The sequence below is a fragment of the Struthio camelus genome, chromosome 2, assembly GCF_040807025.1.
Source record: "Struthio camelus isolate bStrCam1 chromosome 2, bStrCam1.hap1, whole genome shotgun sequence".
Taxonomy (NCBI): Eukaryota; Metazoa; Chordata; class Aves; order Struthioniformes; family Struthionidae; genus Struthio; species Struthio camelus.
Genome location: NC_090943.1, coordinates 148,628,667 through 148,650,744, shown reverse-complemented (window position 1 = coordinate 148,650,744; position 22,078 = coordinate 148,628,667). Strand labels below are relative to the sequence as shown.

Below are 22,078 nucleotides of genomic sequence, written 5' to 3'. Positions count from 1 at the left end.
GCTGATTCAATAGATGACTTCCATAAGAAAGACCATGTAATTGCCTTGCAAAGGCTCAGGAGGAGAACATGATTGGTCATGCACAGATTAGGGCAGGTAGCAAAATTTCATAAAAACAGAAATGGGTCTGTACAAATGGAATTGCACAAAGCAAGTCATTTTGAACTTATCTGTACAGTATCATATACTACACAGCAAAAATACTAACAGGTTCCTTATTCCTTTTTTTTTTTTTTAAGTAACATCTCATTTTGAAATGTTCCCATTGTCTCTCTTTGGAACTTGGGACATTTTTCAATGTAACAACTTCCAGGACTGGTAACCCCTTCCTTTTCCCTGAAAAATACAAAACCAACTCCTGTCTTATTTATAAGTAATTAGTGGAAAGGAAGAAGCTAGTAACCAAAGTGATTCACCAAGTAATATGATACTGGAAGTAGTTTTATGACATTACTGGGGAAGGAGTATGTGTTGAAACAGGACAGCTATCCTTTCTGAATATGCAGTATTTTGAAGTGATGTAAATTGAAAAAAATTCCAAATATGAAAGTCAGTGAGGATATATTTTTCTCATTCTTAAAGTCTGAGGTTTTTTTTTCTTGAAAATATTGGTGGAACAGAACCATATACTCCTCAGAATATTTTTTAAAGTGCACAGTATTGTTCAATAACCTGTTCACCTCTTGCAGTGAAGGCTGAAGAGAAGCCCAGAATTTGCCTGTGACAAAGGTCCAGTCAACTTTAACAGAAAGTCCTTGCTTGGTAGAAAAAGTTTTCAAGAAAGAAACACATAGAAGGCAGTAGGAACTAGGAAGGAAATTTCCAGCACCTGCAGTTCTTGGCTACTGGTGGGCAACAAAAAGTAAAGTTTTCGGGTGTGCCTAAATCTTTGCAGTGAGAGCTGATCTTGCAGCAATCTTTTAGGAGATCTATGTCTGTTGACAGCTATGGGAAAAGTGGAACATTAATATTAATTTCTATATAGAAATTCATGTGCTTGTGTTGTGGCTGCATCTCAGCCCATCATTTTGTCTGGAGTCCCAGATTTTGCAGATGTGGGAAACAAGGCTCTCTGCTGGATATGAGGAACACAGCCAAAGTGCTGATATTCTTCAACTCTTTGCCCCATAAGTCCATTAACTTCCTCTTCCTTTCCTTAACACCACAGAATGTGAGCTTTAAGCCCATTTACTCTCTAGAAAGCCTCCAAATCGGTTGCTTCTTCTAACAATTCAACTCCCTATATGGTTTGCAAGACAATTAAAGTGAAAAAAAGTTTTCAGTTTGAACTCTGCATGTTATAATCTATTTCTGTATTTAAGTATTCAGGCTCTCATCCATTCTCAGAAAACTGTGTGGGAAACAAACTGAGCTTGTGACCTGTTTTGACATAAAAGTAGCTACAACACACAAGAGGACTTCATTCTGCATGTTTACCACAAACCCATCGAAGCTGCTGGTCTGTTTGGAGGTCAGTCAATTCATCAATGGATCTCCAGCTGCACTGACAAGCATACGCCCGTGATCCTTTCTTCTTTATCATCTTTGCTCTTAGTTTACTGAATTCAGGCATGTTATTCCTGTTAATCAATTGAGTTCAGTTTAAAGTCAGGCATTTCTTTTTAAGCAAAAAGAGTCATGAGGCCATTTCAAATCAGAAACGCTCTTAAGCACATTTTTGAGTACCACTGTCACCAATGAATTAACAGATATGCTTAAATTCTATTTTTGAACAGAATCCTTTTCTGAGAGAAGGTTTTAGTGTATAGTTGCTGTCTTCTCAGGTCAATTGAAGCTTGATGTTTTTGCAGACAAAATTCTCTGTCAATTTTATAGACCCTGCTTCAGCCTCCAAAGAATGAGTTTATTATCTCGTACTAATTTCTTTCACTGCATTGGGTTTTCTAGTAATTCAAGATCTCAGAGGCAGAATAATTTAGACTTTGAGTAAATGAAAGAATCATTTTTATTTAATCTTTCTCACTACCAAACTCATCTCAGGAGACTAGTGCAGTGCTGTATTTTTAACCCCACTTTCAATACTGGGAAAAAGGTATTTTATTCAAAGAATTTTGGAAACTGGAGGGAAAACACAGGATAAACCTAATATGTAGTACAAGAAAAATAATGGAAAAGGAGATGATTTATCCATTACTATTCTATGCCAGCTGTAACACCCCCTGATGGCCAAGCACATCCTCGAAACACATCAACTACCTTGATCAGTGAACGAGAACATACAGAGACTTCATAAAAACGAGAGGAATTTAAACATGATGTCTGTGTTAGAAGAATGCCTGCTACACTACAGTTCTCTGAAGTCTTGGCATTAGATATGGTTTTAGAGACACTGGAAATAAAAACTCTTTCAATTCAAGTCTTCCAAAAAAAAAAAAAAAAGAAAAGAAATGAGAAAAGTTAAAGGTGGCACAATATAAAAAGAAAACAAAATCTCACTTCTCCAATTAATCAGACTTCACTTTAAAAAGAAGTCTCTTAAGAAATGAAATGGTGTGAATTTCACCAAACATGTCACACAGACAGCATAATGCTTGATATTGTAAAAAAAGAAAAGCTGACTGAAAACAATTGTAGTGTGTATGAAAGACTGAAAGTTTGGTGAGAAGTATATGCCAGACAAATATTCTTTATTAGATTCTTAGGTATCCTGCAGTAGAACACCAGAGGCCAACCATTCCATAGAGCATCTGTTTATTTCAGCAGTAAAGTTGCCGCTTGATCCTTAAAACCTGAATTCTTTTTAAAAGCAGAGATGTGTATTTAGTCGGGAGAGTGATACGGGGAAAAAGGAGAAAGAATGAAATGTGATTATGGGAGGTGTTGCATCCCTTTACCCACAGACCTTCCCATCCAATCACCAAACAGGTTGCACACATGCTCCTGATTAGACAGCGCAGGAGTGCTCAGGCCTTTTGAACTTTCTCATTCACATCAGGCCCTGAAGCACAGTAACACAACACTAATACCAAACCCACCTGTGACATACCTGAAAAAAAGATAATCACAGGACTGATCCCACATGTAGCCATTGTAAAGTGACACACGGAAGTCACAAGCAGTACACCGTAGCTGATCACATGTTCTGGCCAAAGAAAAAAGAACAAAATCCCCAAGAGTTTATTATATTCAGAGACACTACACAAGAAGAACATCACCATTTTAAAGTACAGCAGAAAGTTCAGAAGGTATAGACCCAGAAATGCCAGAAGTAAGGCTGCCCTGTAATCTTAAATTTTTACATCTCTGGCACATACACTGCGGTATATATTTTAACTACATGATCATGTATCATTTTTACAGGATCCTTACCTCACTGAATACATAAAATAAATTGATGTTCCCTTTTGTCCTGCTCACTGATTTGGTACCTGAACATCAACCAAATACGCATCAAGTGCATAATTACTCATTACAGGAAAATGCTAGATGGAAGTGCAGTAATGTCCTAGAGGATGTTGGAGATGCATCTTTAAAGTGCTTTTCCCACTAAGCTCAGCTGCAGTTAGAAAACACTCTGCCTGTCTTCAGGTCAGGCTCCTGGAAAATATGGCCCACTGATTTAAGTGACATACTCAGCATCACATAGCAAGTTGAAGAGAGGCAGGAAAAAATACAATACCCTATATCAGCAGCTTCCACAAGATACCCTTTTGTTTTTTGCAGTCTATTGCCTCATTTGTACACATCTTTCAACTCCTCACACAAACGAGGCAAAGATTTGGTGGTCAAGAATAGGGAATTGGAAGGGACTAGCTGACTCTAATTGCAGTTACGGGCAGCCACATGTTTAAATGAGTATATAGCTGTTCTGCACAATTCAAACTCGGAATATATGCTGCATCATAACAGAACCACAGTCGTGATAAAAAGAATGCTAACGCAAGTAGAACAATTTTTTTCCTGTTCCCTACCTCTTTGAAATATTTGTTCCTATACCATATGCTGAAGAGCTTCCACCCAGATACACCGGAGAGCACCTATACGGATTTCACAGAAAAATATTAAACTGCAGAAAAAACGTTTTGGAGAAAGTAGTATAATACTAAATTAAACTGTCATGTGTCATACTACTCCAAGCACGTGTGTCTTTTCAATAAGATTTTTCTTCTAGCAGTTTACAGGCACGGTATTTCTAAAATAAGAGTTTATTGAACACAGGTAAAGCATCCAAATGCTTACAAACTAGAATTTTAAAATGTCCATTACCAAGGCATTCAAAGAAAAACTCTATGAGAGCCAATCTCTATATCAAATATATGTAAGACTACATACTGCAGCTTTTGATAACGGTATGTGTCCATAAGGCAAGCTGTTCTTCGATAACTATTTAAATTGTAAATAATCTTGACCACATGAGAACATGCTATTAATTCTTCAAAATTAACTTTGTATATTTTATCTTTGCTTTTTCAAAAAAAAAAAAAAGCTTCTCTAAATACTCATTTTCTTTCTTATTTAATTTCAGTATAATTTAAACAGTAGTAATATCTCTTAGACGGATGGCATAATATAATTAAGTTACGTTCAAGTGACGAAAGCATTTTTCACTTACCTTTTCCCATAAGCCTGCATAAAAGGACTATTGCTGTGAGGTGCGATATCTGCAGAGTTATACTTCGATTTCTATTTAAAAAAGTAATCAAGGAGAAAAAGGCAGCATTACAGCAAAATAACTATATTCTGTTTTACTTAATAAGCAAAAGCCAGGAAATCTCAGTAACAGAAGAAGGGGACTGACGAATTGGGAATTTTCTTGCTCAGTTTTCTGTGAGGGTCTTTGAGACAACATCTGCTGAAAAAAGAGATGAACAGATAACAGGAGACTTGGTCCAGGCAGATCTTTCCTCAGATGCAGTGTCTACTTTATAAAGTGTTTCTAGAAAGGAAGAGAGCAGGCTTCTTTTGCAAACAATCTACTTGGATAACAGAAGGAGATAACAGAAGTAGAGTAAATAAACATGACCTAAGATACAAAACTGAAATAAATGTCTTTCATATTTTTCTGGTTCTCGTAGATTCCCAACAACTTTAAAAAAACATAACTATATCATTCCTAAATATGTAAGCTGAGCACTGAAAATTAGTATGCCTATTTAAAAATTGAATGTTGATAGCTAGATCCAGAAAAAGGTCTGTGCTGAAAATGAAATGTGAACAGAATTTAAGTGCATAATATTCATAGACCCTCAGGCTTTTTACCTTCAAACTTTCTGGATGCCTGCAATTATGCTCTATGCATGTTCATAAACTTCTGAAAAATGAGTAATAGTCCAACACCGCACAATTATGCTCTATGCATGTTCATAAACTTCTCAAAAATGAGTAGTAGTCCAACACCTCTCTAATGTCTAATTAAGATCCAAAATTTATGGCCTTGTTTGCATGCCTTTTACACAATAGCCTGCTGATCGCTTCTATTCCCATAGTCAGCTCCCAAATCTACCTGAAGAAATGCAACACCGTTTGATCACTTTGACATTATATCCCAAATTTAATATTTTACACCTTCTTGTTAATAGTTTTCCCTTTAAGAACAGTTTAATTCAGGAATCTTCTCCCACAGCATATTTGAGTTTTGTTTAGTGAAAACACCTCAAAAACTTAATATTATTCAAAAAGATAATATGTCTTTGAACAGTTTTGTTAACTGGCAATATACATTTGCTGCACGTGTATTAAGAATTCTAGGTAAATGTGAAGTCCCAGGAATACATAGGCTGATAAAATGATTCAGGCATACTGACACAATCCTCTCTCACTTGCACATGCTTATTGCAGTTTACAAGTGTTTTGTATTGGTTCAGATTAAGTCACTCTGTAAGGAACCAAAGGTATACAAAATGAAGATAAGAAAGGTCACTCATATATGAAAATAAGAGAGTCTGCACAGGGGACTTTGAAGTGTAAATAAAACAATTTTCTATTGATGATATCTAAATGAATATTTATTTTCTACCTCTTCTATGACTCTCTACTTCTGTCTGTCCTCAGTATGTTAGATCTGCAGCTTCATTTCTACCTCCAGTCATTTGCAGATGATGCAAAACTAGGAGGAGTGGTTGATACTCCAGATAGTTGTGCTGCCATTCGGAGAGACCCCAACAGGCTGGACAAAAGAGTTTACAGGAATTCAGTGACGTTCAAAAAGGGGAAAAGCAAAGTCCTGCACCTGGGGAGGAATAACCTCATGCACCAGCACAGGCTGGGGGGCTGACCAGCTGGAAAGCGACTTGGCAGAAAAGGCCCTCAGGGGTCCTGGTGGACAACAAGTTGACCACGAGCCAACAATGTGTCCTTGCAGCAAAGAAGGCCAATGGCATCCTGGCAGAGCATTGCCAGCATGTCGAGGGAGATGATCCTTCCCCTCTACTCCGAGAGGTTGCATCTGGAGTGCTGCATCCAGGCCTTGACATGGGCATCCTGGAGCGAGACCAGTGAAGGGCTACTAAGATGATGAAGGGACTGGAGCATCTCTCATGTCAGGAGATGCTGCGAGAATTGGAACTGCTAAGCCCGGAGAAGAGAAGGCTCAGGAAGGATCTGCTCCATGTGCATAAATGCCTGACGGGGGGAGCAAAGAAGATGGAGCCAAACTCTTCTTAGTGGTGCCCAGTGATGGGACAAGAGGCAATTGGCATATATTGAAATACAGGCAATTCCACTTACACACAAGGAAAAACTTTACTTCTTGTGAGAGTGGTTGAACACCGGAACAGGTTGCCCAGAGAGGCTGTGAAGTCTCCATCCTTGGAGTCAAAATCTGACATGACAAGGCCCTGAGCAACCTGCTCTAGTTGACCCTGCTCTGAGTAGGGGGCTTAGACTAGATGCTGTAACGAGGTTCTTCGAGCCTCAAATGTTCTGTGATTTTACAGTTCTACGTGCTTATCTCAGGAAAAATAAAAAGACAGAACTGCATCCTTCATTTCAAAACAAAATATTTACTTAGACTGCTTTGATATACAACATCATGCTCTTCTTTGAACTAGCATTTCCTATATTGGCCTATCACTGCCTTGGTAAGACCATCTCTTTATATCCCTTCTGTTCCTCACTATAGGATTACTGCAGTTTCCTTCCTGCTTGACTATTCTGCAAGTTTATCCTACAGCTGATTTTAATTCATTTTTTGCTTTAAAATAGTTTCAGTTTATGGTGCTTTTCTCCTCTTCACTGAACCTCATCCCTTCTGCATTTCTCCAGACTTCTACTCACCAGAGGTGTTTTGACGAAGCTGTTGTCATTACAGATTTCATCAAAAATATCGTCTATATTTTCCTCACTGCTGCCAGCACTCATCAATAGCTTAGCTGATCTGAAAAAAAAACAACAAAAATCCCCCTTCATTTTGTAAAGTGACCAATTGCAGTAGTTATAAGAATTTTAGGTAAAGAATAAAATTAATTACAGCTTTTTCTCCTCTAATATTACTGTAGTATCTAAGCAAGGCTGTCCAAATCATGATGGACCAGATCTAGAATGGAGGATGACGCCTTTCCATGCCTGATGATAAGTCTTTTGCCTTTTTTTTTTTTTTTGCTTTATTTTCAACCATTTTTGCACTGAATAGAACTGGGATAACTGAGGAAGAAATTTGACAGCCCTTATTTTTCACATGGATCTTCAGCATCAGGAATATAGAAAAGTCAGAGGGAGCTTTCTAGCCATGCTACAGAATTTACAATACAATTTAGTACATATTGCTTTGTGCAATTGTTTCCTAATTTGTTCAGACTAATTCAAATATGGAAGTCTCTAGAACACTGAAATAATGCTTCAAATCTGACCTTAAAATTGGTAGACTGGACGCCTCAATCATCCCACTTAATGTGCTCATGCCACAGTTATTGTTCCAGGTGTCCAGCACGCTTTGGTGGAAATGTAGTAGACTTTCACTGACAGTAGATCACCACTGCAAGTGGTACTGTTACAGCCCACAGGGAAGAATTGACAGAACTCCATAACGTTAGCCAATCTTACAAGCAGGCAGTGCTAAAATACTTGGGTAATACATAGAAAAAGTAACAACTGTGTTTGGTGGGGAGGGTCTTTGTTTCTACTATATGCAAATTTGAACCCGTCCCTTAGTATTGCGTTTAGAACAAAAAATAACTAGTGTAACTTATTTTGGAAAACAGTGAATCTGCTCACTAAATGCTGTGCCTCCAGACTGCTGACGCATAGAATTTCCTATTAAAAAACCCTTTTTATTTATTCTTTTTGAGTATACACTTGCATGAGTGTTTGATTTTATTTTATAAGCTAGAAAACCACAGAGCTTTGTTAGCAATTCGGAATGGCAGGCTTATTTCCACTACAGTACGGGACAAGGCTATTCACATATAGTATTACTGGATTAATTACATATTAAAAAAGTTCATCTTTCTTGGCCTATTTGACAGAGTTATGTTAATTCTGATGTTAATGTTGTGTGGAAACGCGTGGTTTTTCTCACCATATACAAAGGCAGAGTGCCATTTAATATACTAGCTGCAAGGCTCTGTGCTATCTTTCCTGTTTCAAAAAGATGATTCAGTGAGTATTTTGACGGATTTGAAGAATCTGAAAGGGCAACGGGGATTGCAAAGACCACGGATCAAACACTCTCAGTGATAGCAGACCTAACTGAGGAAGTAGTGCAGATCAACGTCCTTCACAGAAGCCTCAGAAAGATATTAATAAACACTCGCCAGTGTGATCCTGCAGACAAGAAAGAAACTCAACAAAGGTCAAGGCCGCACTGCTAATGTACTGGCAGAAAGAAGCTGCTTCAAGGGTGATGGTTTGTTTACATTTATAAGATCAGATAATTAAAATATGCATCTTCTACATGATGGACAAATGCTGTCCACGAACAAGTAGAATATGGCCCATTCTTACAAATAGCATCTTTTGGAAAACAGGTTTGAAACAGATGCTTGCATTTACTGATTTACTACTCCTTAGCATAGTACACAGGTCACAGGGTTATAACCGAATGAGTGGAGGACACGTGATCTGCACTTTGCCATTTTGACTATAATATGATACAACAGCAAAGGCTGTGATAAAAGGGGAAAAAAAAATTTAAAAAGATAGGAAAGCTACCTCAGAGATGTTTTGAATTTGAAAACTCAGCATAATCCAGTCAACTGACAGCTGACAAGTAGTTAGCTGCAACACAGGCAAATCATAGCAGTCTCTCTCAAATAAATTTAGGAAGCATAAGCTGAAAATACTTTCATGCAATAATTCTGCAACACTGCAATCCCAGAAAAGAAGAGGTGTATTTTGACAACTGCAAGGGTACCGAAAGAAAACACCGGTCTTGTAAAGCAATTGGTACATCCATGGTAAGGGATTTATTGGCCAAAACACTGCAATGGCCAGTAAGTTTGTAAAAGCCAACTTGACAGAAAGTCTTCTGGTTGTGTACCAACAATGCTTTAACACAATCCAAAAATTCTGAAAAGGAATTCCTGCCAAGCTGTACACATTCAGAGAAATCACCTGCACTTTGCTTTCACTCAAGTGAAGTCTTGTTACTCAAGTCTGCTGTTTGCTAGTTCTTTGTCAAAAAAGGGAGGCCTGTACTACTGCTCCATCAACCCAACATGAACGAATGTACTTCTGAGAGAGAAGAAAACAGCGCGTTCTTTTACATTGTAATTGGATTGATTAAATTTAGCTGTTCTTCTAACCAATATGCAAGTAATGGAGAAGTCCGGTAATGTGGCTGAAGATCGTGGACTTGTTGGTCTCGTATTGATCATGCCGGTCTCTAAGATCCTTGACTGGGAGCCTGGAGTAGCTATGGCGTAGGTGATCAGCAGGTGACCTTTGGAGATACCCGGCCAGCCACCTCCGGGACAGACACCTGACAGTCCGCCCACCTTCATACGAGAGTCTCAGACACTTGTTACAGCTAGAACGGGAATCTGAGGGCATTGAGCAGCAGCTGCTGCTCAGGCAGCACGGCGGGATTGTCAAAACTGAGTGAAACTGTCTGTATTGAGACAGTAACAATCATTTTGAAAGCTATAAAATTTGAACTGGATACAGAAAAGCGTGAAGAGACTAAATTATGTCCTTACGGTTGAAGATATGTTTAACAAGAGTTCTCAGAAGTATCAACAGAACAAAACTTTTGATAATACTATGACTGAAGTTCTTCCTGCTATAAATCAGAAGATTTATATACATATTTATATATCACAAGGTCAGTTATACAGCTAAGGAGCATCAGATTCTGACTCACAAGTACACTAATACAGCTTTTAACGTCACATTTATTATGAGCTTCAGATACTCTTAAGAGATGGATTTATTGTCTTAAGTAACTGAGTTCGCTGGCACACGACTTGAGTGCTTAAAAATAAGCATGAGACGCTCGTTTACCACCGGCCAGCGTTTTACAACAGCCTTTCCTTCACTTTCTTTAGCTCCTTGGCCGACTCGGCCGGACGTCGGCAACGCCGGCCCCGGCCTCCACCCGCCCGGGCGGAGCGCGCCCCCCAGCGGCCGGCCGCCAACCTGGCCTTCGCCGTCCTCGCCGCCGCTCCCTCCTCCTCCTCCTCCTCGCCGCCGTCCTCGCCGGCCCCGTCGCCGGCCGCCCGCGCCGGCAGGCGGCAGAGCCGCCGCTCCACCTCGTCCAGCAGCCGGTCCAGGTCGTCCGCCATTTTGCCGCCGCCAACGGTTGCCAAGGCGGCCCCGGCGCTCGCGCGCCGCCCCGCCCTGGCAGCGGGCGGGGCCTCCGCCAGCGGCGGCGGGAACGGAGGGGAGCGGAGGGGAGGGGTGGCGGGAGTTCGCCGGCGCGGCGTCGCGCGGCGAGTCGGACCCCACCGGCGGCCCCCGCCCGCCCGCCCGCCGCCTCCCCCGAGCAGGGCGAGAGGGAAATTAAAAAAAAAAAAAAAAAAAAGGCCGTTTTGGGCGCAACGGCCCCGGCCGTAGTCGGCAGGATTCGAACCTGCGCGGGGAGACCCCAATGGATTTCTAGTCCATCGCCTTAACCACTCGGCCACGACTACCCGTGGTATGGGAGCGCGCACCGCCACACTAGGGCAGCGCGCGCCTGCTGCCGCCGCGCCGGTCCCAACCGGCCGGGGCCGGGGCCGGGGCCGGGGCCGGGGCCGGGGCCGGGGCCGGGGCCGGGGCCGGGGGGGCGGCGGGCAGTCGGCGGTCGGGCCCGTGCCGACCTGCCGCCAGGGGAGCAATGACTTTTCAGGCTCAGGGGGCCGGTGCCGTCTGATAACACGTCGAGGGTTATAGTTTGGCATGTGGGGCATGTGTCTTTATGGGTGGGGTGAAAGAGATGAAATGGACTTTAGGCTTAGTGTATTTTTAATGTAGTTCAGTATTTTGTGCAGTGGTGCATTTAAAGCAAAAGGCCATCGTGTTTTTACATGTTGCCATGATTCTGAGAAAACGGTCCAGCTCTGCTCAGTCCGTTGGGAGAAGTCTGTTATTTGCTTAGATTAGAAACACTTGCTGAGAAAAGGGACTCAGGCCCGTTAAAAACAGGTACGTCTCAAAAGCTCAGCGTTTCGAGGCGCGGGGCTGCGTTTCGGCGAGGGCGGGTAGAGGCCGGCAGCAGGGCGGCGGGCAGGAAGGAGGCCGGGGCCAGGGTGCCGGACGCCCCGTTTCGGCAGCGGCTGGGGCACCCCGCCGCAGGGGCCGTAGGACTTGTGTGGCTTTGCGCGGGTGCGTTTTTGCGCTGGAGTTTGGGCCGGTTTGTGCCAGTTCCAGAGCTGATGGACCCCAAAGAAAAATGTCAAAAGTGCTGGTAAAACCACGCAGTGTCAGAGGGAGCTGGAGAAAGTATTACCTACTGATGCTGAGTTCTCAAAACGTACACGGCGTATTTAAAGGATTCCTCAGGAGACAAGCAGCATTTTTTTCCACGTCATTTAGCATTTTTGAGGCACTTCTCATAATAACAGAATCCTGCCTATTGCCTTGTTAATAAATCCAGGCATACGTACCAGGTGCCAGTGTCACCAGTCTCCCAAAACGGGCTCTGGCCTCCTCTGTCTTCAAAGACAAGTGTAAGGTCAAATGTTTCAGGGTGGGCACGCAGCCAACTTTGTCAAGACTGACGCTTTAAGAAAAATGTTGGAGGTGAATGCTGTATATTATTATATTTGATTAGAAACTCAAGGAAGCAATTTAGAAAGAGAAAGGTCCTGTTAAGTAAAACAAAGCACTGCCGTCTCCTTTAGTCAGCTGACAGAAAGCTCAGTGCCAGCCCCCCTTGCCAAGACTGTGATGAAGTGGGGGCTGCAGTCCTTAACAGCTCCAAGCAAAGCCTCTCAGTTACAAGGTGTTTTACAATTCTCCTGGTATTCCCAGTAATGAGTTGCAAGCCCTGTTTGAATTCCCTCGTACTTAAGCTTTTATTTCATCGTTCCATTTTCCTCCCCACGCATCTCAAGGCTCCTTTAATACCACAGCCCGTATAATGACAGCGCTGCTGGGAGATGTGTTGGGTTGAACAGTTGTGAGCCTTCCCTGGGTTGATGTGATGGAAGAAACTAAATAGTGTTGATGCTGCTCCAGCTCTTTTAAGTGGTCCCTTGGTTAGGACTCGGTGTCATGTAGGTAAATTCAATCCAGAAGAAGTGGATTTTTTGGTGGAATTTTTACATTCATCTCTTGCAGCTGTGGAGAGTTTAAACTAATCACAATTCTCCCCGGTATGCTATCATCTCTGTAATTTGAAAAAGGATCAGGAGCCCACAGGCTTGGAAAATCTTGAAGAAACTCTTGTCTTGAAATACATCATCACATGTGGAAAAGACCACTTGCTGCATCATCTTAAAGGAGCTTAAGAACGCTGAAATCAAGAATCATTCTGGCATTTTTTCAAACGGCCTTAGAAATCCAAGTACATTCTCTTTTGACTGCAAAACAGCTTCTTTCCCTTTCCATCAATCCTGTGGCTGTCAATGGATCTTCTGTAAGGTGCCAGAAATGTATGGAGTGTCTATGGGATAACAGTGCCAAAGTTGTGGGTGCCTCAAGGCCTTCTCCCATGAACCCACTGCAGCATTTGCTCAGGTGGAAAGCATTTGAAACCAAAAAAAAGAGGCACAGACCTTTAAAATTCCTTAAACTGCAGAGATTGTTTTTGTGCAGATTACTGCCTGCTGTTTAGATCCTAGTTGTTCAAAACTTCTGAAAGGCCTGATGCAATTCAAAGAGTCTTACTCGGTCAAATTAAATCCAGATCAGTCCCTGGAATCATATCGAGGTAAATCTGACATAGCTGGCCTTCAGCTAAGCTGTGGCCAAGAAAAAGAAGTACAGGAGGAAAGAACTGAGGCTGTACCCTGAATTTTGTCCTCTCTTAGGAGATGAGTGAATTAACTTGAACAAATCATGGATCTCACTAACTACATGGGGCTTATATTGATGCAAACACAGCCATTACTGGCTGGTGAGAGTTGGAAAAGTGTCAGTCTCAAGTACAAAATGACCATTTTGTCTGGGGATAGATTTTTTTTTTTTTTTGGTGACTTTCCTAGTGTAGCTACAATAAGAGATGGCGTAAGACTGGAACACTGTCCTGAGTGGAAGCTGTCATTTTCTATAATCCTCAAGCCACTGCAAGCCTTCTCAGCAGTGTTGATAAAACTTTGAGTGATGAGGACAAAATAACTTGTTAGGGCGAGATGTTAATTTGGCTTCCCCTGTTTACCCTGGGAAGCCAAGAGAGCCTAAACTGAGGTCAAGTAGAGCTCTCCTCAGCCCCCTTCTCTGAATCATGTACTCCCCTGGGAGTGCTCTCATCCCAGAGGCCAGCAGAGCCAGGGATTACCAAAGCCATCATTTCCTTAGAGCTACCCACTGCCATCCAGGAGGGAAATGAATGCAGTGGGGCACAACTGTGCTTTATGTGGTGACAACATGTTGCATTCCTTTCTGTATTCCCAAATCCTGCATGAGAAGCTGGGATGGAGGTAGCAGCAAAGTGACCGCCTGTCACCAAGGTGTCCTCTTGCCTCCAGCAAAGAAAAATGGATCGTTTCATCAAATGAACTGGTTCATTTTAGAACCAGTTCAGCTTCTTGCTCTCAGTCACAGGATATTGCTCTAATCCTGTTCCTGGTCACACTCCAGTATATGATTCTGCCTGATACTGCTAATTTTCCAGCAGTGGTACAGTGCATCAGCATCAGTAAATTCAGGCTGAATGTAGATTCTTGGCCATAATTTAACCACTAGCAAGCATTTCTGTGGATGAATGTATCCTTTGTAAATATATCAGATTAGGAGGCAAGTTCTTGAAATAACGCTTGGCTGCAAAAGTAGCAGTGTGTGCAAGATTCCTCATATAATGTTCTTCATTAGTGATGTTGAGAGACAGCCGTGGATCAGAGGCCAGTTTAAGCTGGAGGCCAATTCAGTCTTGGACTTCACTGTTGATCATTCCATCAAAGGTGCCAGCTCAGAGGGTGGATTTTTCAGTTTGGGTCTCTGGCACAATTGCCTTGTCCACGGTGGACTAGCCTGGCATCAGGACTAGAACAACTTTTGTCACTTCCAACCTTCCCCTGAGTGGATCATTTCAGGCTTAGGGTATCTCAGCACCCACCACTTGCTCCTTGGGCTACCCAGTTCTCTTGCATGTGAAGACATTCCTGAAAAAAACAGGTAAGAGTCCAAAGTGAAAATCTGAGCCCTGGCTGTTGGGAGTGAATGTACTTATAGCCTCACATGACCATTTTCAAAAAAATGTGACAGTGTGCCACTTACCAAGGGCAGGAGAGGGTTTTCAGGGCGGTATACAAAGCAAAAACAAAAGAAAACCCAGCACTTCTATGGGCCTTTCAACAAATCTGGCATAGCGTTGAAAACTTCACCTATAACCATGACGTTTTGATCTCCGTGAGGGCATGACATATATTGTAAAGTAATTTCTGGAAAAAAGCTGTTAGCCTGCAAGGCTGTGTATCAAGAAGGTCACACTTGCAAATCAATGATAATTATGTGTAACTTGAAATAAAAATAGTGTTGCCTGGCACTGTGTTCCAGGCACTAATCCCTCAAACTGGTATAGCTTTCATATACTCCTTGAAGAGCTTGCTATTGCGGAAGAACTAAACTCCAGAAAGCATGTAGTCTTTTGCCATGGCACTGCCTTAGCACGTGATGTTCTGTCAGGATAATGCAGTATTGCAAAAACAAATTCAGGAGAACCCAGCTTTAACAGCGCAACTAAATGCATAGCGGGAGGGGACCTGGAGAGAAAGTCTAAAATGTGGAGATTGAACTGTACTTGGGGAAACTGGCAATGGTCCTGGCAGACCTAGATCCTCTCTTTCTCTACTGCCTGGGGAGTTTTAGGTGGGCTTTGACCTTGGGGAAGGCAGTTAGGCAACGACTAGGTACGTTAGCTGCCCTTCCAGAACAACGCTAAGCAAGAGCACAGGAGGACTGAACCGTGCAATGGGTGCTGGGTGCAAGCAGGGTCAGAAATGAGTAAAGCCACTTGAAATTTTCTGAGATTTCTGTGTCTGCCGATCTGCCTTCTCTCTTCCCCACGTTGTCTCCTTTCTACCTGAACATCCACATCTGCTCTGACCCAGCTTCTCTGTGGGCCCCTGGGGCAGCTGGATCTCCCCTGGAGAGGTGTAGGGGCAGGCTCACTTCTCCTCCTGCTTCAGCAGCCCAGCCCAAAGGCGGTGTCATCACGCACAGAGGAGGGGAATTTAAGGAAGATTGTTTAGTCAAGTCTGAATCTACTTGCTGTGTCTCCATCCATCTAAATCTGGTAAAGAGTTTTTGAATCTCACTTTTAATGTTGTATGGACTTTATTATTTCTTGTGGTGTTTTGTTGTTTGTCTTTTTTAACAAGAACCGTGTGTGCGATAAAACGAGCAATTTGGGAGATACTGTTCTGGTTACAGAGCTGGTATCGCCCTTCTCAGCAAGACAGATACTGACTTCTCTGTGAGCCCTTAGGCCTCAGGATGCTACATCTCACATGGAGTCAGAGGTGCCAATAACAGGGTAGGTATTCTCACACATCAGGTTCCAGATATATTCCCTTGCTTTACTGCATAATACTTACTTGGCTGCTTTTTCTCAGTACCCGAATCCTGTGCAGTGAAAATAAATTAGGCAGAAACATACCTGTGTTACAGCATGAATGCTGTTTACATGTGTGTTTTTTTTTAATGGGCTTTTACACTTAAAATGGCTAGAAGAATGTGAAAAGGAACAATGTCCTTTGCAGCTGAAAGCTTCCTTTAAAAAACGCATTCCAGTAGTTCAATAAATGCTAAAATGAGATCTTTGTGTCTTGAAGTCGGTAATGAGGTTTTCATTTGGACTTGAAATAATCAGGTTTTCCATTTTAGTTAATGAGCAGTGTAGTTTGCTAAAGGGGGAATGATTACGAGTGAAATCACTGAAAATTAATGGCAAGAACCCCACCGATTTCAGTGGGGTCAAGATTTCACAATGAAGGTGAAAATCCAGTCCACTTCTTTGGAAAATGTCATTGTTTCTTGGGTGAGAGCATGAACTGGTAGCTTTCCTTCCAGCTTCAAGTTGCATCTCCCAGCAGAGGGCATTGCAGGGTGACATTACTGTGTTTTAGGAAAGCTGGCAGAAGGTAAACTGAACTTGAAGGGGTTGTTTCTCTGGTCTGAAATTTATTTTAATGACCTCCATTGGGAGAGTAGATTATCACTCATTTAAAATCAAGAGATGCTGTAGTGAACTCTGTAGTTGGAAGATAAGGGGAATTTTTCTTTGCACTCTAAAAAGGCCTAATGCCAGAAAGAGAAAACTAATACTCTTCAGTGCTTCTGACAACACACAGTTTCTTCTCTGCTTTTAAATGCAGGCTGAATTGCAAAGGCTTGTTTCAGGCTGAGACCCTCTTAACGTAAAAAAAAAAAGGGGGCAAAACCCCCCTGTTCTCTATGCAAATATAGAAATGTAGAATTCAAGTAAGTGATTTCTAAAAATGATGTTAGCAACAGGGAGGAGAGAGAAACTTTGTCATTTGTAGTGAATGTAATGAATGACAAACATAATTTCAAAAAGTGTATATGGAGAAAGAAAACATTTTTAAAAAGGCAAAGGTGTGCTGTGTATCAGACCAGAAAGCTATGGGGTACCCATGGATGGTGTACAGCCTTCAGGGCCAGCTTTCTGTCTTTCTGCTCTCTCTGTCCTTGAGACCCTGCTTCTCCCACGTTAAATGGCAGGAGCACATCCAGGGGACAGACAGGGATATAGTTACTACACGGGGCGGATGAAGTGTCTTGTGACACTGTCCCCAGAGCCTGGCCAGTCCCGTCCGTCTGTCCATAACAGCAGTGCTAATACTTTCTGGAGGCACTAGATTTACCATAGCTGTACAGGCTGACTCCACAATACAGGCTCCCAGGTATGTGTCTGCATGCAGGATTTGGTCTGCCTTATTGTGTGGCTACCCAGCAAGCTGAGCGAGCACATGCCTTAGAAGAGCCTTTATCTTGCTTAGTGCTTATTCTTTGGCAGGTCCCAAGAGGATTTCAAGATGTTTGGAGGTCAGTACCATCACTGCAATTTTACAGGTGGAAAAATGAGGCACACAGAAGGGTGAATCCTGCCCAAGGTGGTTAGGTAAAGTCAGAACAGAAGTACCAAGAGCACTCCCATCACTCCTGTCTGTGAAGTCTGTTTAGTATGTGGTACACTGGGCTGCACCATATTTATGTGCTGGGGTGAGAAACATTTTGCAAAGTTAAAATGCAGGTAGGCAAGAGTTAAAGAGAAGATTCTCCCACCTTGAATTTTGATAGTGCTCTCAGTCAGGATAGTTTACAGCATTAAAGCCAAAGGGACTTGGATACAGCAAAGGTCTTGAATTTGGATCTCAGTGAATGATATTGAGGGAGTGGTTGGGGTATTTTATGAATTCCCTAAAAATACCTAATAGGCATTCTGCTCTGGAGGACTTAAAAGGGCCGTAACGTACAGTTCCTGCAGTTTAACAACACATTTCTCCATAAAACTAACTGAAGAGAAATTCCCTGCATTCCCACACTGAACACTTAGCAGTCTTTTCTTTGCTTATGATATAGCAATAAATATAGCTTATAACCATAAAATTAAGGTTATGTGGACTTGTAACTTTTTATTTTATGCTAGCTCTGTGGGCCACTAGCAAATTCTACAAGAGTTACTGTCCTGCGGTCTGCAATGAATTACATGAGTAAAGTAAGAGGAAACAAAACACAAAATAACACTCACTCCTTAAATAGACACACTTGATGCTCAAGGGGAGAAGAAGAGCAAACAAAGATCCATCACGAAATTCACAGCTAACTTTAATTTATTTTTAACATAGTTTTCTGTGCTATACAGAGAACTTGCCAGCTCACACAGCTGACATTGCACTCATGGAGTGTTTAGTGGCTACAGAACGACTTAGGAAAGGGAGAGAGATCTTGTATCTGGTGAGCAGGGTGTTCCTGGAATGCTGCTGCTGAGACTGGCACCCCGTGCTAGCTTAGGCCCAAACGGTGCGCAACATTGTGGTGATTTTTACTGTGTTGTGCTAAAACTATGATGTTTTTTGTGTAGCTGCGTCCCTGCAAATTGTGTTATAGATTGCAAAGTTGCAGGGCCCCAGCTTCTCCAGAAAATGAGTGCTGTTTTTATTATGTGGTTTTACAGTGCATGGAAGACCTTTGGCTTTGCAGTGATGTAAATGTGAATTAAAATGTAATAAAGATAGCCTAGGTTTTTCAATAATGACTACACAGGAAAGGTGCTTCAGCTTTTGGGTTCCTGAACAGAAAGTTTTTGAAGACATCTGATTTTAAGAAAATAGGTGATCAGAAAATTCTGGAAACTGGCCCTTTCTAGGGTGAATTTGTGACCTTTTCCCAGTAGTTTTTGGTTTTGAAAACTTGGAAGGTTAACAAACAGCCACCTAAAGAAGAGCCTTCTCTAGCATGAAAGGCCCAGTTTACTAAACTCTCTGTCTGGCTTCTGCAGTGGTTACAAGCGTTTGGATAGCATGGAAATTGGATGCATCTTTACTGAGGCAGGCCCACAGCTAAAAGAAATACAGCCACAGCAGGAGAGGAGGGAGCAATTCATTTAGTTTTCCAATAGTATTGCAAAAACATGGCCATCGTAATTTAAAAACCTTTGGAATAACAGTCATCTTCATTTCCTCCTATCCCACTCCCTCCGCTTTTTGCCTTGGTCTGGCTTTTGTTTGCTTCACGCAGCCTGCCAGACCAACCTGAGCCTGCCCGAACCCAACTGGTCGGTCCCTGATGTAATCCCGAACGATGACCTGAGAGGCCGACCTCAAGATTTGCTAGGCAGAAAAGGACCCGCTTAGTTTTAAAGTGCTGGCTCTGTTTTGTGAGGAGCTGGCAAAGTATGTTTTTCTTTTTACTTTTATTGCTTGTTCCAAAGTCCATGGAGGATACACAGCTGGCTGGCAATACCACAGCTAATTCCATGGCTGCAGGGTCTTAAAAAGTCTCTGGTGATGATGCTTGAAAGCAACGCACAGGAGTAGCGTACACTATGTAATATGTATGCTGCATACAGACCTGCATGCTCTCCACAAATGCACAGCATTTGCGAGGTGTTTCATTAATCTGTGTGGAAAGAAAGCTCGCATTTCTATAGATAGCAAGTTCTAAGTGCTCCTGATCTATGTCAATTTTGACTCTACCCTGCTATTCCTTGCTCTCGCTGTCTAATGCCATCCAAAGTGAATGACACCTTCCAAACTTGTTTTACATTTTGGCAATTACTCTGTCTGGGAAAGAGCAAGCTCTTGTTTTGAAACTCTTTGAATGGATATTCTGAGTCCAAATGAATTCACATTTTTTTTCTTGTTTGGTTGCTTACTGATGATAGTTTCGTTCTCTCTAGAGTATATATTTTGTATGGGCTTCCTCTTTTATTCTTGACTTCTTAGGGGTTTACCAAAAAATCTACAGGGTGAAATGAACAGGAATTGACTGAAATTTCCTCATGTTAAGCAGCATGAAGAGAAATAAACCATAATAATCTGTACAGAACTACTCTCAATTTATCTTTTCTGAGTAAGGGGAATTGAAAACATAATGCATGACTCTGTAGTAAGAATCCCAATGATGATTCCATGAAACATGGAAACTAGACAGATCTCCCAAACACTCGCTGGTAGCTAGGATGAGGTCGTATGTATTTTCCTGTTGTTGGGTAAAGTTACCTACCCAGTCTTTAGATAATGGCTGCTTGTGAGCACTGCCATGAATTATCTTACTATGAGCATGACAGAGCTCATCACCTTCACTCAGCTAAGTGTCAGTGTCTCTCAGTAAGAGAAACAAATCAGGATTTCTGCAGCTGGGGGTCACATTCCAACCGGATTTAGGTATCTAAGACTTAGGCAGGTTTTAAGCACTTTGGGGAGGCAGGGGCATTAGAGCAGGAGTTTTGGGGATTTTGCAAGTGGAACCTTTTTTTTTTTTTTTTTTAATCTTAAATTTCCTCAGTTGCCTACAGTTCTGCTGCTAGGCAGCCTCATAGCCTGATGAGTCTTAGCAAAGCAGAGCAACTTGGCATCTGAGCCAGGTGGGGATCTAGAACTAGGTTTCCAAATGGGCTGGATCTTCTAGAAGTTCAGAGCCTTAACACTCAAAGATCAATAACTCCTGAAAAGAGTGCAAAAGAGCCTCCTTTCTTTCACACATAGTGGCTAAATCATCCTTCACCAACCCTCCAAGCCTAGACATGAATGCCCTTACCCAGAATGTGGAAAATGTAGGTTCAGTTCCATCCCCATTTAAAAAAAATCCAAATTTATTTTTCTCACCCATCTGAGGAAAAGGCTTTAGCTTCTCTTGGTTTGCGAGCTGGTCTCAGTTCCTTTTGTGGTGTAAAAAAGAAACCAAAATTCAATGGCTGCCAGGTAATCCTTGTTAATTATTACATTAATAAAGTTAGCTTTGAGGTGTTTTTAGGGAAACACTTCTCTAAGAATGTTTCTTTTTCTCACATCGAATAACTACCGGTTAGGAAAACATTTCTGTAGCCCTTGGGGCAGAGGCTGGAATTTGAGTCCCACTTATCCCAGGTGAGCGTCTGTCCCAGAAGGATATGCAGCCATGCTTGCATGGTTTTTGCCCAAGAGCCTGGAGGGATGTGTTGTGGATAGGGAAGGGAAGGGTTGCATGAATCCCTTCAAGCAGAAGAAAGAACTGAAGTTTGGTCTCTTGCTGAAATGCTCTGTCCAATAGGCTATTGTATAAAATGTTGGTGATGAGATCTCTGTACACCAGCTTTTTAAAGACCAGAATGATCTGTACTTAGTTTCTGAAAGAAAAGAAGGGCTTCAGGTTTAATGAATCTTGCTTGCACAGGACCAGAGTTCAGATAGGAACAGAGCTGTTGGTGTCTGTCTCGTTGGGTTAGGATTCATGAATTTCCTTCCTTTATTCTAGGCAAGACGTTTGAGAAAGGTGCGGCTCCTTATTATTTTTATTTGTAGATGATCCAAGTTGTAACTATTGGTTAGCTATGAGGCATATCCCTCTATTCCTTCTGTGGGTACTGCTGAAGTGAACCCTGAAACAGGTGTCCATCTTTACTCAGGCTTCTCCAGGCCTCCCCAGTGTGGCCCTCAGTGCAGCACATGGTGGGAACCTAGGCTGGAGCTGGCAAAGGGATAAATAAATGTGATACAGTCTAAGAGTGAGAAAAAAAATGGCATGGGTCCATTAGCTTAATAAAATATTTCTAGCCACAGTTCTTCCGTGTAGATCAAGGATCTTACGATGAGCAATGATCTTTCACTCAACGCTTTGGCAAATGCTGGGCAGAGCTGCTCAGACAAAAGGCAGTGAGCTGAACAGCTGTCCAGGGAAGAAAATAACTTGTCTCAAGAAGATACTTATCTTAAAAAGGTAAAGCTTTCTGGACTGGGCAGACTGACAAGGTTCAAGGGCTGTGTCCTTTGGTTGAAACTGTTATCCACGCAGCTAAAACACTTCTAGGATCTGTGCATCTGTGGCCTTAAGTTTGACTTCCTTGTCATTCTTCTTCCCCACCAATTTCTTCCTCCTT

At 42.1% G+C, this 22,078-nt stretch overlaps 1 protein-coding gene and 1 non-coding gene across 2 annotated transcripts; both read right to left on the bottom strand.

The window, feature by feature from the left end:
• Positions 1-236: 236 nt before the first annotated feature.
• On the bottom strand, positions 237-10,706 carry CFAP418 (cilia and flagella associated protein 418). Its single transcript, XM_068932988.1, has 6 exons — positions 10,534-10,706; positions 7,237-7,336; positions 4,574-4,644; positions 3,933-3,998; positions 3,008-3,103; positions 237-1,580 (listed from the first exon to the last, which is right to left on the bottom strand). The coding sequence occupies exons 1-6, from the start codon at positions 10,677-10,679 to the stop codon at positions 1,421-1,423; spliced, it is 639 nt and encodes a 212-aa protein (XP_068789089.1). The 5' UTR covers positions 10,680-10,706; the 3' UTR covers positions 237-1,420.
• Positions 10,707-10,945: 239 nt separating this feature from the next.
• Positions 10,946-11,027, bottom strand: TRNAS-AGA (transfer RNA serine (anticodon AGA)). The gene has a single exon. It is a non-coding gene; the product is annotated as a tRNA-Ser (tRNA).
• Between the last annotated feature and the right edge of the window lie 11,051 nt (positions 11,028-22,078).

Bases quoted from the DNA above. Each gene is read 5' to 3' on its own strand.
- CFAP418 (XM_068932988.1), bottom strand. From the start codon at position 10,679: ATGGCGGACGACCTGGACCGGCTGCTGGACGAGGTGGAGCGGCGGCTC. The intron at 7,337-10,533 runs GTTGGCGGCCGG...TTTTTTTTTCAG, and splicing joins GCGAGGACGGCGAAGGCCAG to ATCAGCTAAGCTATTGATGA. The intron at 1,581-3,007 runs GTATGTCACAGG...ATTGATTAACAG, and splicing joins TGTGATTATCTTTTTTTCAG to GAATAACATGCCTGAATTCA.